Genomic DNA, 25,745 nt, shown 5'->3' on the forward strand with positions numbered 1-25,745 from the left:
CACTAACTGGGCACCAGCGGGCAGCGCTGATGGGTTCATGGGCTTGACTTGGTTCCAATTTCCATTTTTAACCCTTCCAAACACCGTGTGCTGCGCTGAAAGCCGCCACGTTCTCAGGGACCCAGGCTGAGTCAGGCTGACTGGCCCGGAGGGAGTCAAGGCACTGTTCACTCCCGAGTTTCTCTCGAAGCAGCCACTGCCCTTTGGGGTTCTCGGTCTCATGGAAGTCCTCCCCCGGAGACGCCAGGGGGTCCAGCGCAAAGAGCTCTGCGTCCCATTCCATGTCTTCTCCTGAGAAGTTGAAGAGGATCTGTCTGGGGCTCCCCAGGCTGGAAGGGAGGAATGAGGCAGAGGGTTTAAGTGTGGCTTGGCTGGCTGCACAGAGAAGGGATGCTCTGATTCACTCTTCCCGTGGAGACCCTCAGATGCTCCCCGATGCTGGGCCTTGCAGAGGCCAAAGCAGTGTCATCATGGGGGCTGGCCCCTGGGCTGGCCTTGAGCGGGAAGGATGGACGATGAGGGCTGGAGCCTGGTTTCAGTGTGTCCAGTATGTAGTCCATTATTATGGGAGGAAAAATGCTATTTAGAAAAGCTCCAAACCCATCAGAGTTGAATGGCTCTTGTACAAAGAAAAACAAGTGGCTGAGCCCAGATACACCCTTCTGTTGTGAAAGGGGAGGTCCCTACAGCATGACCTGGGTTGCCCAGAGCAAGAGAGTACTTACTGCCCTGAATGAGTAGGCCACAGGAATTTGGGGGCTAACAATGGTAACTTGTCTTGGCAGAGTTGGAGCGGGAGGGAGAAAGGCCGAAAAATGGTAGTAAGGTGGCCAGGAGGGGCCCAGCCAACAAGAAGTTCTCCATCTAAGTCAGGCCAATGCCTTTCCAAGGCGGGGGCAGCTGCTTAGTTTGGTGTTGGTTCCCTCTTGGTGCTATGCCCTCCTCAACCCAAACGCTCATTAAAAATTCCTAGCACACAGGTTGTCAGTGGCAAGGTGAGGGGGGGTGGGGAAGCAATGGAGGAGGGGGGCATAAAGCACGCGGGCTACAAAGGCCAGAAGGAAGGGCAGGGCAGATCCAGAGCCGAAGTGACAGTGAGGAGTGGTGACAGGGGTGAACCAGGCTGGAGTATAAGCATAGACTTATACTCCACTTATACTTTTTTTTCCAAAAGAAAAAACATTTTTAACAAAGATCTCCCTCCCCCCAAAATACATAAAAATAATTTTTGGTATATAGGATGGGGACTCAAGGCACCTTAAGAACCACCCCAGGAGTCTGGAGGACACAAAAACATCTTGGTTGTACGACTTGGTCCAAGCACTTACTCTTTTTTGCAGGCTTTGGGCTTAAATTTCAAGGTGCTGAATGCCCCTTCCACAGCCTTGGGCAAGTAAATGGGGTGCCTCTCGAGTCTCCTCTGAGTGCCAATGGTCCTGCACTCCATGGTCCTTCGAGACTGGCCATGTGTCCCGTGCACAGCACGCGCAGCGATGTCCTCCGAGTGCCGGCGTGGCGCCCGCAGGATCCAGTTGGAGTGCAAGCTGTGCTCCCGGGAGCTGGTGGCCACTGGAAGAGAGAAGCAGGAGTCCCAGGAAAGGAGGACTCAGCGTCAGGGAGGAGCGGGAGAGGTGATGTGGTGACTCGGGCTGAGAACCACAACAAATGCATAGATACCACAGCGGGTTCTTAGAAAGGATGGGAAAGGCAAGCAGGGGGCACGATCTGATCTGACCCTGCAGTTATGGTTAGGGACACAGCAGAATATTGATGTGTTCATTAAAAATAAGGACACAGATCTATGTGTACTGACTTGCAAAGACACCCATGGTGTACTGCATACTGTGAAGCGAAAAGAGCAGATGACAAAATAGCAAAGAGATCCTATTTTTCTCATCCTCGGTGGATTTTGCTGTTCTTTTGCCCATGTCCTGGGTCCCTCAGGCCCGACTGTCGAGAAGAGGGCTGGCCTCTGTTAGGGACCGAGGGGCTGCAGTCAGGGAGGAGGGTGAGCAGATGCCCCTCCAGGAAACAGTGAGCTTGGGGGGTGGGAGTATCCTTCTGTCAAATTCCACCAAACCCGATGAGAACCTAAATTTCACAGATACAGGTGTTTTGAGGGGCCAGACCAGCTACAAACCACAAGGATGTAATCTTCAACCTTTTGAGCATTAAGTAAAACACTCAAGAATTATTTAGTATTGGTACCAAAAGCTGATCCCTCAGTAACAAGGGCCAGTAATCCCTGAATAAAATCATCATCAATGAAGCCAAGAAGGACAAGTCAAAGATGAAAGAAACTGATAGTCAAGTAATGGAATTTAAAAGTGGGCTGAATTCATGAAGTGGTCAAATTGCTTACTTTCCACCAGGAGAAAGCCAGTGACACAGATTGGCGGAGAAAAGCATCAGCCCAGCCCTCAGCTCGCTCTCTCTCCAGGGACCCAGGCTGGCCTAGGCAGGCCCCCTGCTCCTCTCCTGCCCTGTGCATCATCCTCAGAGCACTGATCATGAGGGCCTCAGAGGGCCCTGTGGGCAGAGGGGGGACAAAGCAGATGAAGGGTCACTCAGGTCCAGCAGAGAGTGCCAAACTAGCTCAGGGAGCGTCAGAAGCCAGATTTTTAAATACAGTTTCTGCTCCTTTTTCTTCTTTAAAAAAAAAAAATGTGGTAAAATACACATAACATAAAATTTACCATCTGAGTCATCTTTTAGTGCACAGTTAAGGAGTACAGAATATGTCCCCACTGGTGAGTGACGGCTCTCCAGGACTTCATCTTGAAAGACTGAAACTCTGTCTTCACAGCCATATAGCACCAGCCCCCCCCCAGTCCCTTTCTTTAGTGCTTTGCCTCAGCTTTGGCCAGTGGACCACAGGAAGGAGTTTTTGTCCAGATATGGCCGTGAATGTTGTCGGGTGGTGGATGCAGGGACACCTAAAGCCAAGGGCCCCCAAGGAGAAGAGCAAGCCCTAGGCGGGGCTCCCGAGTGTGGATGCGAGTTTCCCTTTACTCCGAGGTGGGGTTCCTGATAACTCATCAGACAGCCCACTCCAGAGACCGCCACCCACCCACCCCCTGCCCCCTGGCGGGGGGAGCACTCACCATCAAAGTCCACGTCCTCATTTGGAGGCTCTGCCTCAGCAGCCTGGGGCCGCTTCTCTGTATCCAGCTCCGCAATGATGGAATCAAAGAAGGCCATGGCCTCGGCCACATCTGCGCTGAACTGGGAGCATTTCTTTGGGGTTGCTTTCTGCTAGAGGTGAAGGGCAGGAGAGAGAGTTGCCTGAGCCAGCCTCGGAGCACCCACACACAAGCAAGCCACCACCACCAAAAAGAATGCAGCACTGCTGAAACTAAATGCATGTGAAGTTATGAATTTGCAGAGTTAAAAAAGTAAATTTAAATAAGTGGGGAAGGAGGGTGGATGCTCCGGACCCACAATTGCTGTAGGTCAATGGGTTTCTAATTGTCTCAAGGAGAGACAAATAAATAATAAGATCTACGTTCTTACTCAAGAGACTGTTTTGACCTTTAGGCAAAATACTTAGTCTTCCTTTGGCCTTTTTCCCTGCTGGTAAACACCCAATTAGGTGATCCTGCAGCTCCGTTGATAGGCAATGAGGGGCTCACAGCAGGAAAGAAAGGACAAGATAGACTAGAAATGCTCTGAAAGAGCTGTCAGGACCTAAAGTGGCCAAACTTGAGCTCAAGTCATGGAATAAATTGAAGAAAAATTAGTATGATTGAAAAGTATAAGGCATAATAAAATATGGAGTTAAAAAAAAAAAAAGTCTTCTGAGTGCCCAGCCAGGTTCCAGGCTCTGTCCTGATCTATTCTTCTTCATGATCTCATTCCTCACCACCATCTTCACAACCTCCCACCAGTAGTCTCGGGGGGCTGAAGGGGAAGTTCAAGCACCGTGGTGGACCTCCATGGAGAACTCACAGTGAAAGGCACAGAATCAACGTGTGTTGAAGAAGACACAAAGAAATGGAAAAGCATTCCATGCCCATGGATTGGAAGAAAAAATATTGTGATAATGTCTATGCTACCTAGAGCAATCTACACATTTAATGCAATCCCTATCAAAATACCATCAACTTTTTTCAAAGAAATGGAACAAATAATCCTAAAATTTGTATGGAACCAGAAAAGACACCAAATAGCCAGAGGAATGTTGAAAAAGAAAAGCAAAGCTGGCGGCATCACAATTCCGGACTTCAAGCTCTATTACGAAGCTGTAATCATCAAGACAGTATGGTACTGGCACAAAAACAGACACATAGATCAATGGAACAGAATAGAGAGCCCAGAAATGGACCCTCAACTCTATGGTCAACTAATCTTCAACAAAGCAGGAAAGAATGTCCAATGAAAAAAGGACAATCTCTTCAACAAAAGGTGTTGAGAAAATTGGACAGCCACATGCAGAAGAATGATACTGGACCATTTTCTTATGCCACATGCAAAAAGTAGACTCAAAATGGATGAAAGACCTAAATGTGCGACAGGAATCCATCAAAATCCTTGAGGAGAACACAGGCAGCAACCTCTTCGACCTCAGCCGCAGCAACTTCTTCCTAGAAACATTGCCAAAGACAAGGGAAGCAAGGGCAAAAATGAACCATTGGGACTTCATCAAGATAAAAAGCTTTTGCACAGCAAAAGAAATAGTCAACAAAACCAAAAGACAACCGACAGAATGGGAGAAGATATTTGCAAATGACATATCAGATAAAGGGCGAGTATCCAAAATCTGTAAAGAACTTATTAAACTCAACACCCAAAGAACAAATAATCCAATCAAGAAATGGGCAGAAGACACGAACAGACATTTCTTCAAAGAAGACATCCAAATGGCCAACAGACACATGAAAAAGTGCTCAACATCCCTCGGCATCAGGGAAATACAAATCAAAACCTCAATGAGATACCACCTCACACCAGCCAGAATGGCTAAAATTACCAAGTCAGGAAATGACATATGTTGGCGGGGATGCAGAGAAAGGGGAGCCCTCCTACACTGTTGGTGGGAATGCAAGCTGGTGCAGCCACTCTGGAAAACAGTATGGAGGTTCCTCAAAAAGTTGAAAATAGAGCTACCCTATGACCCAGCAATTGCACTACTGGGTATTTACCCCGAAGATACAAATGTAGTCATCCGAAGGGGCACCTGCACCCCAATGTTTATAGCAGCAATGTCCACAATAGCCAAACTATGGAAAGAGCCAAGATGTCCATCAACAGATGAACGGATAAAGAAGATGTGGTATATATATACAATGAAATATTATGCAGCCATCAAAAAAATGAAATCTTGCCATTTGCAACAATGTGGATGGAACTAGAGGGGATTATGCTAAGTGAAATAAGTCAATCAGAAAAAGGCAATTATCATATGATCTCACTGATATGTGGAATTTGAGAAACAAGGCAGAGGATCATAGGGGAAGGGAGGGAAAAATGAAACAAGACAAAACCAGAGAGGGAGACAAACCATAAGAAACTTTTAATCTCAGGAAACAAACCGAGGGTTGCTGGAGTGGAGGGGGGTGGGAGGGATGGGGTGGCTGGGCGATGGACATTGGGGAGGGTATGTGCTATGGTGAGCACTGTGAATTGTGTAAGACTGATGAATCACAGACCTGTACCCCTGAAACAAATAATACGTTATATGTTAATAAAAAGAAAAAAAAGAATCAATGTGTGAACCCAAAAAAAGCTGTCTGAGGAATTTAGTAAATAAGAGAACTCAGGGAGGAAAAGAAGTGACAATATGCGTTAACTTGGGCTCTTCTGACCCTGTGTAGAGTTATTTTATTTTATGTGAGCATTTTTATTTTATTTTTGTTTTATTTGAGTATAGTTGACACACCATATTACATTAGTTTCAGGTGTACAATGTAGTGATTTGACAAGTTTATACATTATGCTGCATTCACCCCAGTGTACCTTCCAGCTGTCCCATTACATCGCTATTACTGTATCATTGACTGTATTCCTTATGCTGTGTTTTTATTCCCATGACTTATTCATTCCATAATTGGAAGCCTGTATCTCCCACTCTCCTTCACTCATTTTGTCCATCTCCCCATTCCTCCCCTCTAGCAACCTCTAGTTTGTTCTCCACATTTATAGGTCTGTTTCTGCTTTCTGTTTATTCATTTGTTTTTGTTTCTTTTTTAGATTCCACTTAGGAGTGGAATCATACGGTATTTGTCTTTCTCAGTCGGACTTATTCCACTTAGCATAATATCTTCTAAGTCCATCATGTTGTATCAAATGATACAATCTAGTCTTTTTTATGGCTGTGTAATATTCGTGTGTGTGTGCGTGTCTGTGGTATGTGCGCGTGCATGTGCATGCACATCTTCCTTATCCATTTGTCTATTGTTGGATACTTGGATTGCTTCCATAATTTGGTTATTGTCAATAATGCTGCAATAAACATCAGGGTGCATATATCTTTCCAAATTAGTGTTTTGTGTTCATCGGGTAAATACCCAGTTGTGGAATTATTGGGTCATATAGTACCTCTATTTTTAATTTTTTGAGGAACCTCCATACTGTTTTCCACAGTGGCTGCATTAATTTGCATTCCCACCAACAATGCACAAGAGTTTCTTTTTCTTTACATCATGGCCAACACTTGCTGTTTCTTGTCTTTTTGATTCTAGCCATTCTGACAGGTGTGAGGTGATATCTCATTGTGGTTTTGATTTGCATTTCCCTAATGATGAGTGATGTTGAGCATCTTTTCATGTGTCTGTTGGCCATCAGTATATCTTCTTTGGATTGATTGGGTTTTTTGGTATTTGAGTTGTATAAGTTCTTTAGACATTTTGGATATTAACCCTTTATCAGATATATCATTTGCAAATATCTTCTCCCATTCAGTAGGTTGCCTTTTCATTTTGTTGATGGTTTCCTTTGCTGTGCAAAAGCTTTTTATTTTGATGGCGTCCCACTAGTTTATTTTTACTTTTATTTCCTCTGCCTCAGGAGACATATCTAGAAAAATGCTGCTACAGCTGATGTCAAAGAAATTACTGCCTGTGCTTTCTTCTAGGATTTTTATGGTTTCAGATCTCACATTTAGGTCTTAAATCCATTTTGAGTTCATTTTTGTGTGTAGTGTTAAAAAGTGGTCCGGTTTCATTCTTTTGCGTGTGTGCATCCAGTTTTCCCAGCGCCATTTATCCAAGAGGCTGTCTCTTCCCCATTGTGTATTCTTGCCTCCTTTGTCTTAGACTAATTGACCTTACAACCATGGGTTTATTTCTGGGGCCTCTATTCTGTTCCACTGACCTGTGAGTCTGTTTTTGTGCCATATGTGGGCATTTTTGAAGGGAGATGGTATTAAAAGTGAATATTAAAGTACAGGCTGGGATGTTGGGAAATAAAATGATGACATCTGGATGTACATACAAGATCTTGGTGAAATGTATGCATTTCATACTACTAGAAGACATTTTGAAACGGAGAGGGTTTTTTTTCCTTTTATATTTGTAAGGCACTTTCTTACAGAAAAATTTTAAGAACCACAACATAAGCCTGAATCTTTTGTGTTAAAAGTGGAATACTATCCACGTGTACTTATCCCTCCCCCTTCAAAGAGCCCACTAAAATGAAACCAGGAGGGCAGAGAGAAGAAAACCTAAGGACAAAGAGAGGAAGAGAGAGGCCATCAGTAAAAGAGATATTTCCAGAAGCTTCTGGCAGTTGAAAAGCAAATGAAGTGGGGGAGATGTGAAAGAGCAGAGGGACCAGCCTTCTAGAACATCATGGGTTAGGGAGGCAACTAAAAGGGGTAAAATTTGACCCTCGAGAACCCGAAATGCACCAGACTTGGCAACACCGGGTACACCAAGGGTTGGGAGTGGGGAGCAGGACTGCAACGGGAAGGATTGGTTGGCAGTCTGTAGGAGCAGAGCAGGCCAGGCCACCAGGCATCCTTCCTGCAGGCAGACGATAGGAGGGCCCACCTCTGGGGCAGGTCACAATTCTTGTCCCTCCTGCGGTTTTTCTTAGTGGTCCCTCTGCCTTGAATGTCTCATCTGGCTGATTCCTACTCATCCATCAAGATGGGCTGGGTCAGCTCATTCTCCAGTAGACCACCCCTCTCCTAGACTGTTCTCTCCCCTAGGCTCCATGGGCTTCAGTCCCTAACCTAATTCTCCTATGACACATATCATTTTAGAAATTATTTTTGTGAAGTGAAAGAGAAACATAGAATGGAGAAAGCCACACAATCTGGACTGAACCCCAAAGGAGGGATAAATATTATTTAATAGGGATGCAAGGTCTGTAGGTCTTTGTATCTCAGAACTCATGGAAAGGGTGCCTCTGAGTCTCTGACTCAGCAACTTCCATCAGTGTTTGGTTTAAGGCAAGGGTCTCAGTCTCACATGTGGGCATCACATTCTTTTTCATGGGGTCACCCTACAAAATGATGTAAGCTGCTCATCCCTCAGTGTCTCCAGGAAGTTGACTTTGGCCAGCAGCTCAGAGCAGCCTGAATCTGTTGCTTTCATTTATTAAAGAATTTAGAAAAGAGTCGGCTTTGGTGTGTTAACTACCAAAGGCTTAGAAACCAACGAGACCACAACCATTAGTCATGTTAACAGGAACCCTTGATGGTGGCTTCTCCTAAATCTCATAAATCCAGAAACTCCTCAAGTATTGTCCTTCGAGGATCACATTTACAAGTTAAAAAATAAATCTTCAGCATATGTATTACCACTTTAGCCCCTATACTTTCTGTCCATCAAAACTGGTAGACAAAGACCCTTTCAGCTGCACACTTGTTGGTTATTCCAAATATTCAAATATATTTTTTGTTTCCAAAGCCTCAAGCTTTAGGATTTGAGACTCAGGTCTCCCTCCCATACCTTGTCCTTTCTATGAGGCTGAGAAGTGATTGCCTTCGGGGGCACCCTGACATAGAAGCTCCTCAGCCAGCACTGCTCTTCCAGGTCCTGCTTCTGGGGTCTCTGCTGGCCCATCCAATACATTACCATTCTAAAACTTGCTTCTGCTAAAAGAGCTTGTAGATCCTGGTGTGTCTGGAGAATGAGACATTGGTGACATTATCTGTGGCTGACCCACACATATCTGTGTGACCAAGTCTCATCCCAAAGGACAGCTTCCTCCACTTGCCCCAACTGCCTTTGTCAGTTCCCCCCAAACCCTTCATGGAATGAAGTAGGGGCACAAATAAATGCAAATGAATAAACAATTGCTTTCCTTCCTTCCTCACCCCTGCCTTCCTTCCCTGCAAATGAAAGCAGCATCCCTTGAATGAGTCTGAGAGCCTGGCCCGGGGGGGCCAGTGACGGTATACCTCTCCCTCGTCCCTGTCAGGGTGGTTCCATAACAGGGGAGCCCAATTCCAGCTGGACATTGGCATCTCCTGAGATGCTCCTAAAGAATGTCTATCTATACCTGGCTCTTTCCCAGACCATTGGTTCAGACAATCAAGTGATTCTAATACACAGCAGGGGAGAACCACTGCTCTTTGGGGGCCCCCGCATGGGAGAGGGAGCCAGCGCACCCACAAATCCCCACCTCAGGGTCTGATTTAGGACAGAAATCTCAAATGCCAGTCTTATTCCCTGGCTTTGCAAGTGCAGACAAGAATGTCTCTATCAAGACAAGGACACAAGGGACAGGACCCCAGGGGACAGAACACAGGTCATTGAAGAAAGAGGACAAAGCCCCGGGATTTCAGTGCCCAGACTCACTGTGTCCTTGTGTACCTCCTGTTCCTCGGCACGCAGAGGGCCAAGCAAAGGGACTCCATCTGCCCATGCTCTGCTTCCTGTACCAACAGGGGGTGTAGAGCATCCCCCACAGGGGTGCACCCAACATCTACCTTTCCCTCCCAGTCCCCAGACTTGACCTGGACCCCCTCCTGGGAACGCATTCCCTCAGCTTGCATCTTTGTTTGCTTCCTGGGTTTAGTGTTTGGCATTCACCTCTGCTAAGCTTCGTGGTGGGTAGGCGCCAAGGTTCTTGTTTATCTCTCCATTGTTTCCTTTTGAAAATATAAGCAAACGTGAATTTATGTTTGTGTTTACCCACTTTCTTAAAAAACAAAATGTAGCCTACAAGATACAGCTGTAAACCTTGCTTTCTTCACTCAGTGTATCCTGAGGACTACTCCCAGCAGTAGACAAAGACCTCCTCAGCCCTGGTAACCCTGCCTGGCTCTCCATTGTGCAGACCCACTGGCAGAACGAACCGGAGTCCCCTATTGTCAGATCTTTGGCTTTGTAATTTTTTGCTATGAAAGCTAGTGCTTAACACATATGTCATTTTGCATTTTGCCAGTAATACCCTAGCTTGGGGTAGGCTTCTAACTGTAAGTACTCCGCTCTCTATGTATCTGCTTGACGGAGACAATGGGAAGCATCAAGCCGCCTGGCAAGTCAGTCACACAGGATTTGGTTAACAGAGTTTCTGTTGCACTTTATAAAATACACGTTTATATGTCTCCAAATGAATGCTGTGGTGACTTTTCTGAGTTCCAAGGCTAAGCTACATGTTTGGGTCTTTTCAAGTCCTGGTTTAAACCCAGGCTGATTCTAGCTTGCTGTTTTTTGTTTGTTTGTTTGTTTGTTCGTTTGTCTTGCCTTCCCATAGTTTCTGTGGGCCTTTTCCGCCTCCACTGCCACATCCTCTTGTGTCACTCCCAATCTTGACTTTTTCTTCTAGCCCGAAATTTTTTAACTACTGCTTTGGGCAGCCTTCCCATTGCACCTGCTCGGGCCCCAGTTCCACAGGGCTCGTGTTCCTTCGCTGTCGACCCCATAGCAGCCCTGGGGAGAAGGCACATGGGCTGAAAGCATCCGTATTGCATTGCCTACTCCATTCCAATGTGCCTTTCACATGTAACCTTCGGTGGCCTTGGTTATCATTTTCCAAGCCTCATTGTCCCATCCCCCTCACACCAGGCCTGGGTCTCCAATTACCTTTCCCTTTGCATTTTCCCCAAATGAACGCAACTGTAATTCTTTGGCAACGCTTTGGCAACTAACACTCACAGTTAAGACTCTTATGATATATGCTCGCCGCCAGTCCCTGCCTATATGAGACAGGTTGTGGGATATACACAACTCCCAACATTCTGATTGAAATTCTATCTGTTTCTCTGCCAAGGAACGTCAACACACCAGTGATGCTGAGGATTGCAGCTTGAGACAATGGGCTGTGTCAGGGCAAACAGACTACCATTCCACCTATGAATGCTGAGTACCTATTTCAATGTCTGGCATGGAGTGGTAATTATTCATTGATGAATGAATATATGCTATATACAGCTATTACCTAATGTTTGTTTTCTCCAGTCAGCTTGCATGTTGCTAATGTATCCTTTTGGATTTAACTTGGCAAATGTTAAGAACTCTGTACTCCTACTTTTATGGAGTACTGATAACACTCTGTTGAGCAAATAATACCTGGAAATATGAATGTCCATATATTGTGATGAAATTTCCAGGATCAGATGTGGAACTAGTTGGGATTAGAGAGACCATTTTCCCTTGGATCACTCAGCTGTGTGAAATTAAATGCAAAACAGCTCAAATTTATCCACAAGCAATTTAATATCACCAAAAAAAAAAAAAAAAGAGCTTTTGAGGACAAACCCTAAAAGCTCTAACACATCTTCTTTGCCTTCTGCCATCCTTGGAATGGATATTTAAGACCAAGTCCCAAGTGATATTTACCTTATCCCTTTTATATTACAACACCTAAGAAAGTGTGTACCCATAACTGAGTGGGAGTTTGTGAAGAAAAAATGGGACTTTATGAAACAAGAACTGAAGCTATGAGAAACAAGCAATTTGAAAAAAGATATAGTCATTAGAATTTAATTACATACATACATATACCCACATACAAAATTTCAACAAAATTTAAGCTAAATGGTACACTTGCCTGAACTGAAGAAAAAAATCAGTGAAGTAGATAAGAGAGCTGAGAAAATCAGTCCAAAGAGATAAAAAGAAGGAAGAAGGGGCGCCTGGGTGGCTCAGTCGTTAGGCGTCTGCCTCCGGCTCAGGTCATGATCCCAGGGTCCTGGGATCGAGCCCCGCATCGGGCTCCCTGCTCAGCGGGAAGCCTGCTTATCTCTCTCCCACTCCCCCTGCTTGTGTTCCCTCTCTCACTGTGTCTCTCTCTCTGTTAAATAAATAAAATCTTTAAAAAAAAAAAAAAAAAGAAGTTTGTCACAAACTCTAGTATAACTCGACTTTGGCATTACCTATCATAACTAAACATTACAATCATTTTGGAAGCGTAGCCACACATCTTCTCTCTTTGATCGTAGATATTATAGATTCACAGGTTGATAGACTTAGTCTTTGTCCTCTCTGCTTTTTAACCTTAAGGCCACTATTTCTTTTGCCCACACCTGGTAGTTCCTCACCTTATACGTCATCTAAATGATCATTCCACTTTAACAAAACACCGAGTGGAAAAAATTTGCTCACATTTATCAAAAAGTTAGAAGCCTGATTAAATTCAGTTGAATTCATATCCTTGAAGAATAGGATAAAACCCACACATGCAGTAAGTGAAACATCACAATCCAGAGAGAGAAGGGATGAATTTGTCAATAAATGGTGGGAAACTTTGCTACTTGGGGAAAATTCAAGTTGGATTCTCACTTCCCATTTCCTGTCAAAATACATTGCTGATAGATAAAAGATGGGTTTTTAAAAATGGAACTATCAAAAAAGGGGAAAAAATGGCAAATACACAGCTGACCTTGAGACATAGAAGGCTTTCTAAGCAGGAAAACAATGGAAGAAATATCAAAGACAAAAATGGATATCTTTGACTACATAAAAATCAATAGTATTTATACACCAGAAAATGTCAAATAAAATTAAAACACACATCATAACTTGGAGAAAATATCTTAGCACATGTGGCAGACAGTATGCTCATATTCTTAATATGAGTCCATGGAAATAACAAATCTTTAATAGAGCCAGAAGAAAAATGTAGAAGACATGAATGGGCAATCAATTAAACAAGAAGTGCACATTGGTTTGATAAGTTAAAGGGGTCATTCTTTGCTCAAGCAATAATCAAAGAAAAGTACATAAAATAATGCAATTTATTACATCAGTGAGCTTTCTAAATTAATGCAATACTAGGTGCTAATAAAATGCAATATGAAGTGCTTTCTAACTCACTGTTGATGAAAGTGTAAATTATAAAATGTTTCTGGAAAGCAATATGTAGAAGAATCTTTAAAAATGAATGATCTTTAAACTTTGCCCCATTAGTCACACTTATAGGAATCACTAAAACATGCCTTATAGAGTAGTATGTATTTATTTGTAATTCTTCACAATTACTTAAAGAATGTGAGTTGTTACATTTTTGCCATTAAAACTTTAGTTTTCAAAGACTAGTTAATGAGGTGGGAAAAAATCCACAAAATATTATATTAACTGAAAAGAGATTATAAAAAAGTATATGGTATAAACCAAATTTAGTAAATTCATACATACACATACATTAGGGTTGTCAAAATTAGCAAATAAAAGTATAGGACAACAGTTAAGTTTCAATTTCACATAAACAATGAATAACTTTTTAGTATAAATATATACCAGATATTGCATGGACATAATTATACTAAAGAAAAAAACCATCACTTATCTTAAATTCAAATTTAAATGCATCCTTTGTTTTAGCTGACAACCCTAATATACATATATGCAAATATTCAGGAAATAAATGATTGAAAGAGAATATACCTAAATATTTTAAAGTGATTATCTCTAAATGGTAGGATTCTAAGTTATTTTTATTTTATTTCTTATACTTCTCTGTGTTTTATAAATTTATCTAATATAATATAATTTTATCATCCAAAATTTTTTTTAAGTTTACCCAAAATGTCCTTTTGATGGTGAACTCTGATACATTACACATTGGATATTTTAATTATTAGGATATGATTCTATATGAATATACTCAAACTATATTCCACTCCACTAAAAATAAAAGATAACTTTCCACTCAGTGAAAACAACAGATCTACTGCTCTTCTAGATCTTCCACCAAACTTTGTAAGTTTTCTTCTTAAACCTTCTTAACGGCACCTGGGTGGCTCAGTCAGTTAAGCGTCTGCCTTTGGCTCGGGTCCTGATCCCAGGGTCCTGGGGTGGAGTCCCCAGATCGGGCTCCCTGCTGAGTGGGGAGCCTGCTTCTCCCTCTCCCTCTGCTCCTCCCTCCCCACCCCCCACTTGTGCTCCCTCTCTCCCTCTCTCTCGTAAAAATAAATAAATAAACTCTTTTTAAAAAAATGAACTTTGGGACTTCATCAAGATAAAAAGCTTCTGCATAGCAAAGGAAACAGTCAACAAAACAAAGAGGCAACCCACGGAATGCGAGAAGATTTTTGCAAATGACACTACAGACAAAGGGCTGATATCCAAGATCTATAAAAAACTTCTCAAACTCAACACCCAAAAAACAAATAATCAAGTCAAAAATGGGCAGAAGACATGAACAGACACTTCTCCAAAGACATACAAATGGCTAACAGACACATGAAAAAATGTTCAACATCATTAGCCATCAGGAAAATTCAAATCAAAACCACATTGAGATACCACCTTACACCAGTTAGAATGGCAAAAATTGACAAGGCAGGAAACAACAAATGTTGGAGAGGTTGTGGAGAAAGGGGAACCCTCTTACACTGTTGGTGGGAATGCAAGTTGGTACAGCCACTTTGGAAAACAGTGTGGAGGTTCCTCAAAAAATTAAAAATAGAGCTCCCTATGACCCAGCAATTGCACTACTGGGTATTTACCCCAAAAACACAGATGTAGTGAAAAGAAGGGCCATATGCACCCCAATGTTCATAGCAGCAATGTCCACAATAGCCAAACTGTGGAAAGAGCCAAGATGCCCTTCAACAGACGAATGGATAAAGAAGATGTGGTCCATATATACAATGGAATATTACTCAGCCATCAGAAAGGATGAATACCCAACTTTTGCATCAATGTGGATGGGACTGGAGGAGATTATGCTAAGTGAAATAAGTCAAGCAGAGAAAGTCAATTATCATATGGTTTCACTTATTTGTGGGACATAAGGAATAGCATGGAGGACATTAGGAGAAGGAAGAGAAAAATGAAAGGGGGGAAATCAGAGGGGGAGACGAACCATAAGAGACTATGGACTCCGAGAAACAAACTGAGGTGTTAGAGGGGAGGGGGGTGGGGGGATGGGTTAGCCTGGTGGTGGGTGTTAAGGAGAGCATGATGATGGGTATTAAGGAGGGCACATATAGCACGGAGCACTGGGTGTTATACGCAAACAATGAACCATGGAACACTACATCAAAAACTGATGATGTAATGTATGCTGACTAACATAATAAAAAAATAATAAAAAAATAAAATAAACCTTCTTAAATTACAGTTGGAGTTTCTCAGGTTATTGGTTTATTGAAAGTCTGCTATGTGCCTGGAGCCACGCAAGAGGTTGGAGATAGAAGATAAATAAGACACAGTGCCCCCACTCAAAGAGCTCGTGGCCAGTAGCAGAACTAACAAATGAACAGACAATTACAGCGCTGGGTGCTAAGTGCTAGATGGGGGTCAGACACAAGGAGGGGAAGAAATCCACTGTCTTAGATTGTGAATGTGAGAAGTGCCTTCCTAGGGAAATGCTTTCTCTGCTGTTAAAAGACAAGAAGTTAGCCAGGTGAATGGGGTGTGGTAGAGAGGAAAAGGGGGGACAAAGTATTATTTCTAGGCTGAGCAAACAGCATGTGCCTGGAAGATAGATTGGGGAATGTAATTACCCATCTTGTGGTCTGACTGAGAGGGGCTGCAGGAATTATATACTTTGTTATCAATCATCATTATACAGTTTGTCATCTTGTGGAGAGCTGTGCCAAGCAAAATAGAATGTTCTTTGCAGCTCATATTGAATCAGTACCACCTTTCAGCTCTGCAAACCAGATATAGGCCAAGTGATAGAGACTCTCCCAGTAACTGATGCTCCAGAAAACCTGCATTTTAATATCACTGTGTTTGCACAAAGTCTCCCCAGCAGATCTGAAAAATAATTCCCAGAGATGTAAAAAGAGATCTAGAATCTGCCTTCTATCCCATATGAAATTATATATGCATATCATACATGGATGATTTGGAATCTTTTTAAATGAATTGGATTCAGATCCTCCTGCCATAGAGGAGAAAGAATTCTTCTACTTGCTATTGACATGGTCCTATCTGATGAACCAGGATTGGATGGCCTTAATAGAAAATTGATTCTGAAAACAAACTATTGCCAGAATAAAACTACTTTAAATAAAAATCAATCACTTTTGGCAAACATTCTCCAGAATCCCATTGGTTCTTTTTAAACCATTATAGCAGGCGAATTTCTTTAGCTGGGGTGGAGTAGGGCGGGGTGCAAGGATGGGGTGCATTTTGCAGCTAGTTCATCCAAGCAGACATATCAGGAATCCAAACTGCTCAGAATTAGATGACCCATAAGAGAATTAATAATGTTTTCTTCTGTCTGCGGTGGGTGACCAGGATCCCTAGCTTCAGAAAATGTCCAGCTCAAACCATCTGAGCAGTGTTCCATTGGGGCACTGCAACCAACCTATGCTAACAAGCACTCTGGTCAGAGTGAGCCTTATCGCAAACACTTCCTCTTCACCAACCATCAAAACCCAAGCTGTTCAGCCGTACAGAAGGAAGAAAGTTCTGACACATGCAACCCATTAACATGGATGAGCCTGGGAAACATGCTGAGTGACAGAAACCAGTCACAGAAGGACAAATTGTATATGATTCATCTATCTGAGGTTCCTAGAGTAGGCAAATTCATAGAGACAGAAAGCATAATGAGGTTCCCAGGAGTTGGGGTAGCAGGAAAATGGGGCGTTACTGTTTCCTGGTTAGAGACTTTCTGTTTGGGGTGATGAGAAAGTTCTGGAAAGGAGAGTAGTGGGCTACACACCATTGTGAATATGCTTCATGCCAGTGAGTTGTACACTTAAAAATGGTTAAAGTGGTAAATTTTTTAAAGTGTATCTTACTTAAAAAGACTTTTATATTTTAAGAAATAATCAGACCTTTTATAAAAAACATTCTCCTGATTCCTAAATGAAGTATTTTAGAGCCTCCCTGACCTCTTAATGGATTCCTTTTCTAGTGTACTACTAATACATTTCATAAAGTGTTCTAAAAATATATTAACTAAGGCTTAATAGTCTTTTGGATGCAGTACTATGGGCTTATATAAACGATCGCTTGGAAAAATTCATGGAAGACTAGTGGGAAGAACTCTGGTTATTGTCTGACAATTAACAATTTGAAAGGTGTCCAGTGTTACACATTTTCCTCTAAAAGAAATTTATATAAAATCATCCAAAGAGAAACATTTAATTTCTTAAGAATTTATTAACTGTGATACACTTCATTACCCATAAGCTGGGGACACTTAAAAAGCACTCACTGAACATGCTAAGAAGTGCCATGTTGAAAATAGTAAATATTATGTTTATTTTACCACCAAAAAAAAAAAGCTGAGATGGGTGATGAAATGTTCTAGAATTAGACAGTGGTGATAGGTTACACAACTCTGAAGATACTAACCACTCAGTAATACACTTCAAAGGATGAGTTTCGTGGTATGTAAATTAAAGCTATTATTTAAAAAAAAAAAAAATCCAAGCTGAGAGAAGCAGTCTTTATGAGGAGTAGAAAGATAAAAGTCAAATATCCCAGAGCCCCTCCCAGCAGCTGGAAGAAATTACCTAAAGAACTAGGTGAGGGGGGGAAACACAGACTGAGGTCAGTCATGTCCCAGACAAGACCCCAAAACAGATCTCAGAGGGAGAATTCGCTTTCCAAGGTGCTGAGGTGAGGGGGTCAAATAGCAAGAAACACAACAGGATAGTTTTTTACTTTTCACAGACATTTTTCTCTCATAGGGTGCACCACATCTTCGGAGGCTTTTGACAAAGATCGGCGGGAGGGTGTGTGGTCCATCATGCCTCTGGCATCTGAATTCTCTGCTGGGTCTGGAAGGGATGGACAGAAGTTATGTGCCCAGGTGCCGTGGCCTGGACCCTCAGGAAGATGCAGGTCAGGCTCGTCGCAGCAGGGGCTCTGAGAAGTCACCACCAGAAACGTGTGTACTGGTTTATTGCCTTGCTTTCCCACAAGCGTGACCACCCATGAGGATAGGGACTTTGACTCAATTACCAGTATTTAGAACAGCCCCTGACACACACCCTGTTCCTGACAACAACAATATGTGTTGAGGAAGGGAGGCAGGGAGGGAGGAATGGAGGGAGGGAGGATGGACAGACATATCTATTGATGAGTTGTTACTTAAATATTGTTGAGGGCATTACTAGCCACATCACACGTGGTTTCTGCATCAGGTCCCATGTGAGAAATTCTGGAACTTAAAGCTGGGAAAAAATCTCACTTTCACTGACCAAAGGGTATGGTTCTTCCTCTTAGACAGAATTTTAATATAGATCCAGCTCTCTTTTTATGGTAGCTTCTAAGAGGTACAGAGCCAAACCTGATGCTCCTCTGTAGCTGCTGAATCAGCTCTATGATCTGCATAGCCTTGATTTTCTGTTGATGTTTTATTCTCTCCCGATTGTCCAATATCTGCTGCTACTTTATTCTGCTGGTAGGTGGCTCATCTCAGATACTTTGTAGAATGAGTGAGGAAGAATGAAAACGTATTTCTGTTGAAATGGTTTGAAGATACAATCTGCCCCATTGTGAAGTTCGCATTGTAGCTGAGCCCACACTGTTTACCCAGCTTTCCTCCTAGTGCAAAAGTAGACAATCCACACTCAGGGCTTCAGGGCTACAGGGACCAAGAGTAAAAGTAGAGTCAGAGGTAGCCGTGTGCAGGGAAGGTGTTGAGATGGAGGGAAATTTGACTCATGGATTGTGGAGAGGAGAGAACTTGATGCACGCCTTCAGGGCATGCGTTAGGTCCAGGTTTCTCCTGCACAAGGGAGCCCGGCCATGCACCCCCCCCATGAGACAGCTTCGCCCTCGCACCGACTCCATGCGGGGTAGGAAGCGGGTACCTCCCTGATGACTCTCCCTGGCCCGGGGGTGCACGATAAAGCAGCCTGCTCCCCTCATCCTGCGGGGCGCACTCCCCCATCTGACAGATATGATACGTTTTCTGATTGAAAGGCACTGTGGCTCCATTGACAAGAGTCTGAGCTCTGGCACAACGCGGACCCAGTTTAAATCCCGGCTCTCTCCTCATCGGGTGCACAGCCTTACATAAATCACTTCCTGTCTCAGAGACCCAGTTTTCTCCTCTGTAGACTGGGGCTGCGATTCAGCATGTTTCTAGGATGATCAGAAGTCAGGACTAACTGCCAGTGGTGCCTGACTGTACCTGGACCGTGGCAGGGGGGCAGGGGTGAGGTGTGTGGAGGAGACTGGCAATGCGCCTCTTCGCTGGCAGGAACACCCGAAGTGCCCAGGGCAGGGGGTTGGGTGGCTTTGCCCCTATTGGTTCAGAAACTCTATGTTCCAGTACAGGACCCACTTCAAATATGGCCTCCTCCTGCCACTTGAATTTTGCAGTGTGTTGGAAATTCTAACACTGGAGCATCTAAACAATGAGTCCCAAACTATAGCTCATACCCGATGCTGACACAAAAGTCCTCAGAGGTGGGTTTTTTGTTTTGATATCAAAACGTTGCAAACCGTGTGTTTCATTCATTTTTGTAATGACCTCCTATTTGGAGGGAGGAACAGATTGTCACAGAGCCTGGCCAGGACCTCCTTGGTGCAGGGGCCAGGAGGGGTTTCCCGCATCCACCCCAGGCTCGCCTTCCTTCTGGCCTGTCCTTACTCCCTCCTCCCACCGATCCACACGGGTACTTGTCCCAGCTGTCTTATCTCCAGGGGGCTGGGACACCAAACCATTTGGCACCCTGGTGTATCATGCCTTAGCCACTGTTAACATGTCAGCAGGCCCTACTGGAATGCCTTACCAGGGTGTGAGAAAGTGTCAGTCTGGACCCTGGAGTGGCTTGTGAAATAAATTTAGTGTGTCATGACCAACATGCAAAACAACAACAGAAGAACAGTATCGAGTGTTTTGAAAAAATATGAGTACCAGATAGAGAATAGGAATAAGTGTATCTCATGAAATTTTTGTTTTGGTTGTATTGAATAAACTAGGTCAGTATCTAAAATATATTTCTTTTTTTTAATTTAAATTCAATTAGCTACAGTACATCATTAGTTTCAGATGTAGTGTTCAATAATTCATCAGTTGCGTATAACATGTATTTCTTACGGAGAGTTTTAAACAGAACAGCCTGAAAGCCATTCTCTTTCCAGAAAAGAGAGAGAGCCAGGGGAGCGCAGGTTCTGTGGCCAGGCCAGGGGCTGGTTTTCGTGGGGGGGGTGCGGAGAGAAGGTCTGCATGGTGCTATGGTGCCCAGAGAACACTGCTCAATCCCTACACGGAGGCCAGCTCTTCCGTGATCTGTGCACAGAAGACCAGACTTTAAAGTTTATAAAGCTTTCGTAAGTGACCAAGAAGTAGTCACGGTTGTGCTCTGGGGATAGAAGAATGACAAAGATGCTGTTTGAGCGTGATCACGTGTACCAGAGTCCCTGCTGTGCACGAGAGGAGACCCACAGGCAACGTGCCACGGGAGGATGGGATAAATGCTACAACAGGGGTGTGTTTAGACTAATGGGAGAGAGGAAAAAAGGCTAATTCTGTGGAGGGCTGTGCTCATTTCCTAGGGCTGCCATCACAAAGTCCCACCCCCTGGGCTGCTTAGAGCAACAGAAGCTTACTGTCTCAGTCTGGAGGCCAGAAGTCTGAGGCCAAGATCGTGTCAGGGCCATGTTCTCTTTGAAAACATTAGGGGTGGATGTGTTCCAGGTCCCACCCAGTTTCTGGGGCGTCCCCAGCTTGTGGCAGCCAACTCCAGACCTCGCCTAGTGTTCCCCGGGAGTGTGTGTGTGTGTGTGTGTGTGTGTCCGTCCCAGTTTCCCCTTCTTATCGGACACGGTGTTGTCAGATTAGGGGCCCACCCTAATGCTCGCAATCAACCTATCTCATTTCACCTCTAATCAGCCTAGTTCCAGATAAGGTCACCTTTGGAGGTACTGGGGGTTAGGACTTAAACATATGATTTGGGGGAGACACAATTCAGCACACAACAAGGGGTCAGTGGAACGAATGGTGTTTGCCAAAACCTGAAGATCAGCAGGTGTTTTCTACCAACGCAGGAAAGGGATGACATTCCAGAAGAAAGGCGCTTTCTGGTCCCCTGCCCCTCCCACGCACGGAGCAGGCCACCACAGGCCACCTGGCCAGCCACGGAGACGGCACCCGCTGTGTCTCAGGCACACCCAGCATCCGACTCTTTCTTTAGGAGCCACGAAGGAGAGAGCTTGTCTGCCGGTGGCTAAGAAGCCTCCCGCACCTTCCATTTCAGAGTTAGTAAGCACTGGAAGACCTACTATGTGCCAGCTCCTATCACAGGCAGGACCTTGCTTTTCCTTCACAAGGTGTATTCTTATTTCCATTTCTATGCTACAGAAATCGAGGCCCAGAGAAGTCAACTCAAGCTGACAAAGGTACACAGCTGGTAAAGACAGAACTAAAATTCGGGTCTTGGCCTGACTGACTTCAAAGCCATTTTAAAAATTTTTTCCCGGTTACATCATGGTGAGAGGCATCTCCAGAGGAAATGCGCACGTTGTGTCATTCCACAGGGCCAGAGTTGGGCGTTGTGTGCCTAAGCCCTCCCTGGAATCTTCAGACAGCCGAACTAGGGAGCGCAGGGAGGGAGGGAGCTAGGCTTTATAAAGAGAGAACTGCGTTTTTTTGTTTTTTTGTTTTTTTCAGGAAAATGCAGTGCCTGAAGGGAAGCTAACCTGAGCAGAGAACCCCAGGATATTCAAGCGAGGAGGGAGTCCAGAACCTACTGCAGCCCCTTCTGTCATGGGAGGTGACCCCGAAGGAAGGGTCCTGGCTCACCAATCCACAGCTGGCTGGTCACAGGGTCAGTTCTGGAACCCAAGAGTCGGTACTGGGACACTGACATACTTTTGGAGTTAAAGTGGTTATTTAAACCAATCCCACCTGGGATAAAATGCAGACAGTTGAAACCAGTCGGGGGAGGCCAAGCCCTAGAGATCTGATAGCCGGCCAGTTCAACGGTAATGGGGCCTCCACAGCGCACAGCACACTCTGCGGGAACAGGAGTGGGAGAGACGGGGCCACTGTCCAGGCATCAGGGAAATGGTTAAAACAGCCTCAAACCTCAGGCATTTGAGAAAAAAAAAAAAAATTTGAGGAGTGAAGGAAGGAGTGCCCGAAGGAATTGGAGGTCCTGTCAGAGCAGGTTCCTGCGCCTCAGCTTGCTCTTCCGCGCTCCGGGGGTCTCTCCCAGCTCCCCCCGCAGCATTAATCCAATGCTCAGCGAAAGATAACGTGTACAAACACCGGGATAAGCAGAAACCCCGAGATAACTGCCCGTGACTTCTCGCACTAATTTCCTGCTCGGGCTGCCTGGGCTTGAAGCCTCCCGTGCCCAGCAAAGCTGGCAGGCAATCTCCTCGAAGTCACAGGCTCTCCCGAGGCTGCGCCCGAGTCCCTGGGAGGCCTGGGCCCAACCTACATGGGGAGCACATCCTCCAGTTGTTCGGCTCCCGTGGAGCTAAGCACCTAGATATTGGACAGCATCTAGTTCCCAGGAAGATTGCACTTGCCCCTGGGATTTTTAGAAGCCACACAAGCGTCATCTCACCCACCAAGCCGGCGGTAAGTGACAAATAGCGCGAACGCAGTGCGGCCTGCCACCAAAGCCCCAGCCCTCCGCCCGGGCTGCTCGGTGCACACCACCCACCGCTCCTCCCCAGGGCCTCCTCCAGGAAGATGGGCAACAGGGGACTGCCACCCTTCCCCCGGCCGAGGAGAGGGCGGTGGGAGTCTCGAAGGAGGACGGCGCTGTGGCTCGGAAAGCGCAGACAAGTTAAGCTGCGCGTGCGCGGGAAGAGGGGGCGAGCCCTGTTCCCACCCGGCCCCTGAGCTCTCGCAAGAATTCTCCTCCACACTGGATGTCTCAACAGCTCTTACCTTTCTGTCTTTGGACGTGGACTGGCCAGGGGCCGCTTCCCCTCTCTTGGAGGACTTAGAGGAGGTAGAGGAGAGGCCGTGGGCGCGGCGGGGCTTCAGGCCGTCGAGGCTGCTGAGGTATTTCTTCCGCAAGGCCAACAGCTCCTGCAAGTACTGCAGGCAGTCCTGGGTGCGCGAGTACATCCACGCCCGGTCCCCCTCCTGCTGCAGGTAGGACAGGCTGGTGTCCGTGCTGCTGGGGCTTTTGTATTTCTTCAAGGACTCGCTGAATTTCTCTCCGTGGTCCCCGACCACGTACATGGAGCTGCTGCGGATCAGCCTCACGGTGGGGCTGGCTCCGTCCGAGTAGGGGCTCTCGGCCACGTCCGCCTTCCTCTGCGGGCCGGAGTTGAAGATCGAATGCAGCCTTCTGAACATAGTGCTCGATTCCTCCGTGGGGGTGCCTGCCAGCTGCCTGCGCTGTGCCACTTGATCTAGCTGCGGGGAAAGGAGCCAGCACGCAGGCCTCCCGCCATCCGCCTCCCAGGAGGCCTCGGGTCTCTGGAATCCCCGAGCCGGTGGGCCCGCTCAGGCGGGCAGGCCGGGCAGCTCCCCTGGGGGGGCCATTTACCGCCAATAACCACGATGCCATCAACCACCTGCACATATAAGGTGGTGCACTGTGGGCTTACTCGCAAGAGGCCTGGCTGCCTCTAAGCACCGTTGGATTCCAATACCTTCGGTGCTCTTCCATCGAAGGCCCCAGCTGGATGTGGAAAGCATGACAGTGCTTTTCATGCCCGGCTATTTTCTCTCCTGTTCATTTTCCATTTCTGGATGTGGTCTCACTCAGTTTGATTTGATCTTGGTGTGGATTTTTACGTTTCCACCTGGGCCGAGCTGCCTCTGGTCTGGAACGCCTTGCATCCAAAATGAAATCCTACTTGGTGAAAACACCGCGAAGCCAAAACTCATGTGTTGCTTGAGGTAAAATCCAGTCCCCTGCGAGAGGCCAGGGTGGACACAGCCAGGGCTGTTGGCAGGAGGCTCTCAGATCTTCGATAAGCTGGGCGCTGAGCAGGCATGCCAGTGTCCTGCAGGTGCCTCGCCCCGCCGTAAGGCGACCTCGCCACGGTTACCGGATAGCAGCCCGCTGTGGAGACAGGAGGATTCAGGTATCCGGACCAAGCTTTCTGCACAAAACCCTTAGCGAGCGGAGGGTGGCCACAGAGATAGGGCAGACGCATTCTTTAGCTGGAGCACATTTTTCATTTGAATAGACTAGTCATAATCAGACACTAACTATTTTTCCAAGAGCATCCTTTGAGTACATTAGGATCTCAGGGATGTCCCCTCTAGGATTTTTCTCAGGCTAATAGGACACATGGTTATTGCCTTCATTTCTCTACACAGCCTATTTCTCTCCCACACTTCACTCAGAGAGCTGCAGCCTATAAATCTCTAGTACAGGCATTTGCTTAAGCTGGGATAGGTGTTAGAGGAAGTCCGTGAGACCCCAGAAACTGTATGTGGGGTGTTACTGGCTGTGGGTACTGGCATGGTTTATTTTTGCTGGGTTTCTGTTTTGTTTGTTTTTGTTTTTTGAAAGAGAGAAAGTGTTAGTGGTTTTGTGAGATCTTCAAAGAGTTCTTATACCAAAAAAAAAAATTTTTTTTTAATATTTATATCCTGCTTCAGAACAAGAACTTTGCCCTCTGAAATGTAGCTACCGAAGGGCATTATAAGTACATTTGCATTGAGCACATGCTCTGCGTGTGGCATCCCAGAGCCCTCATTGAGAGGGCCTTGAATATGCAGCAGCGTTCAACACTCGCTTAGCTGAGTGCTTCAGGGTTGATGAAGGGCTTCCACACACATTAATTTACTGAACCATCGTGGCTTCCTTGGGGCAGAAGCATCCTTTCCATTATCATTATTGGTCCTCAAATCACAGATGAAGAAGGTGAGCCTGGAGCAGTTAGGAGACTTACTGAGGTCTAAATCAGTGAGTGAGAACCTTGTCCTCAGACCCAACCGTCCAGCTTCAAGCCTGGTATGCTGGCCCCGCTGCTCCCCTCAATGCCATGGACCCATGACGTCACACACTCTGAGGTCTCTGGTTTTGGGGGGGGGGAGGGTTTCAATATCCTGCCCATTACTCTGGCTTCACACGGGCACAATATCGAAGCACTCAGGATAGATGAGTGCTCACAGAATTTCTTCCTAGAGGAATCCAGGGACTGTGACCTTCCTCAGTGGACTTATGATGATATAATTCTACACGGATTTAGAAAAAGGTTAGCTAAAAAATGAAGTTAATCTATATCATATCCAGAATGTCCCAAGAACCTAACCTGTTGATCACAAAGAGAATGAAAAATATCTTCCTCTGTATTTTTTAACCTGTTGATCACAAAGAGAATGAAAAATATCTTCCTCTGTATTTTTCTCCTCTCTACTCCTGCTTCCCTGCTGGATTCTTCTGAGGGCCAGACTTATGAAGAAAATTGATAGAAAATTCCAGTGACATCACTAGCAGAGCATTTCGTGAATACTAAGGGACAGGACATTGGCAGTAGGCATGGCCCAGCTAGGTGACTCTCACG

General features: G+C 45.3%; 1 protein-coding gene across 1 annotated transcript; it reads right to left on the reverse strand.

Annotated features, from left to right (window-relative positions):
- On the reverse strand, positions 1-23,577 carry C4H13orf42 (chromosome 4 C13orf42 homolog). The gene is made up of 4 exons (XM_036080911.2): positions 23,161-23,577; positions 3,105-3,252; positions 1,329-1,569; positions 1-329 (listed from the first exon to the last, which is right to left on the reverse strand). The coding sequence occupies exons 1-4, from the start codon at positions 23,575-23,577 to the stop codon at positions 68-70; spliced, it is 1,068 nt and encodes a 355-aa protein (XP_035936804.1). The 3' UTR covers positions 1-67.
- Positions 23,578-25,745: the final 2,168 nt, after the last annotated feature.

Source organism: Halichoerus grypus, chromosome 4 (genome assembly GCF_964656455.1).
Source record: "Halichoerus grypus chromosome 4, mHalGry1.hap1.1, whole genome shotgun sequence".
Classification (NCBI taxonomy): domain Eukaryota; kingdom Metazoa; phylum Chordata; class Mammalia; order Carnivora; family Phocidae; genus Halichoerus; species Halichoerus grypus.

Bases quoted from the DNA above. Each gene is read 5' to 3' on its own strand.
- C4H13orf42 (XM_036080911.2), bottom strand. From the start codon at position 23,577: ATGTTCAGAAGGCTGCATTCGATCTTCAACTCCGGCCCGCAGAGGAAG. The intron at 1,570-3,104 runs GTGAGTGCTCCC...TCTCTCTTCCAG, and splicing joins TGAGGACGTGGACTTTGATG to TGGCCACCAGCTCCCGGGAG. The intron at 330-1,328 runs GTAAGTGCTTGG...CCTCCCTTCCAG, and splicing joins CCCAAAGCCTGCAAAAAAGA to CCTGGGGAGCCCCAGACAGA.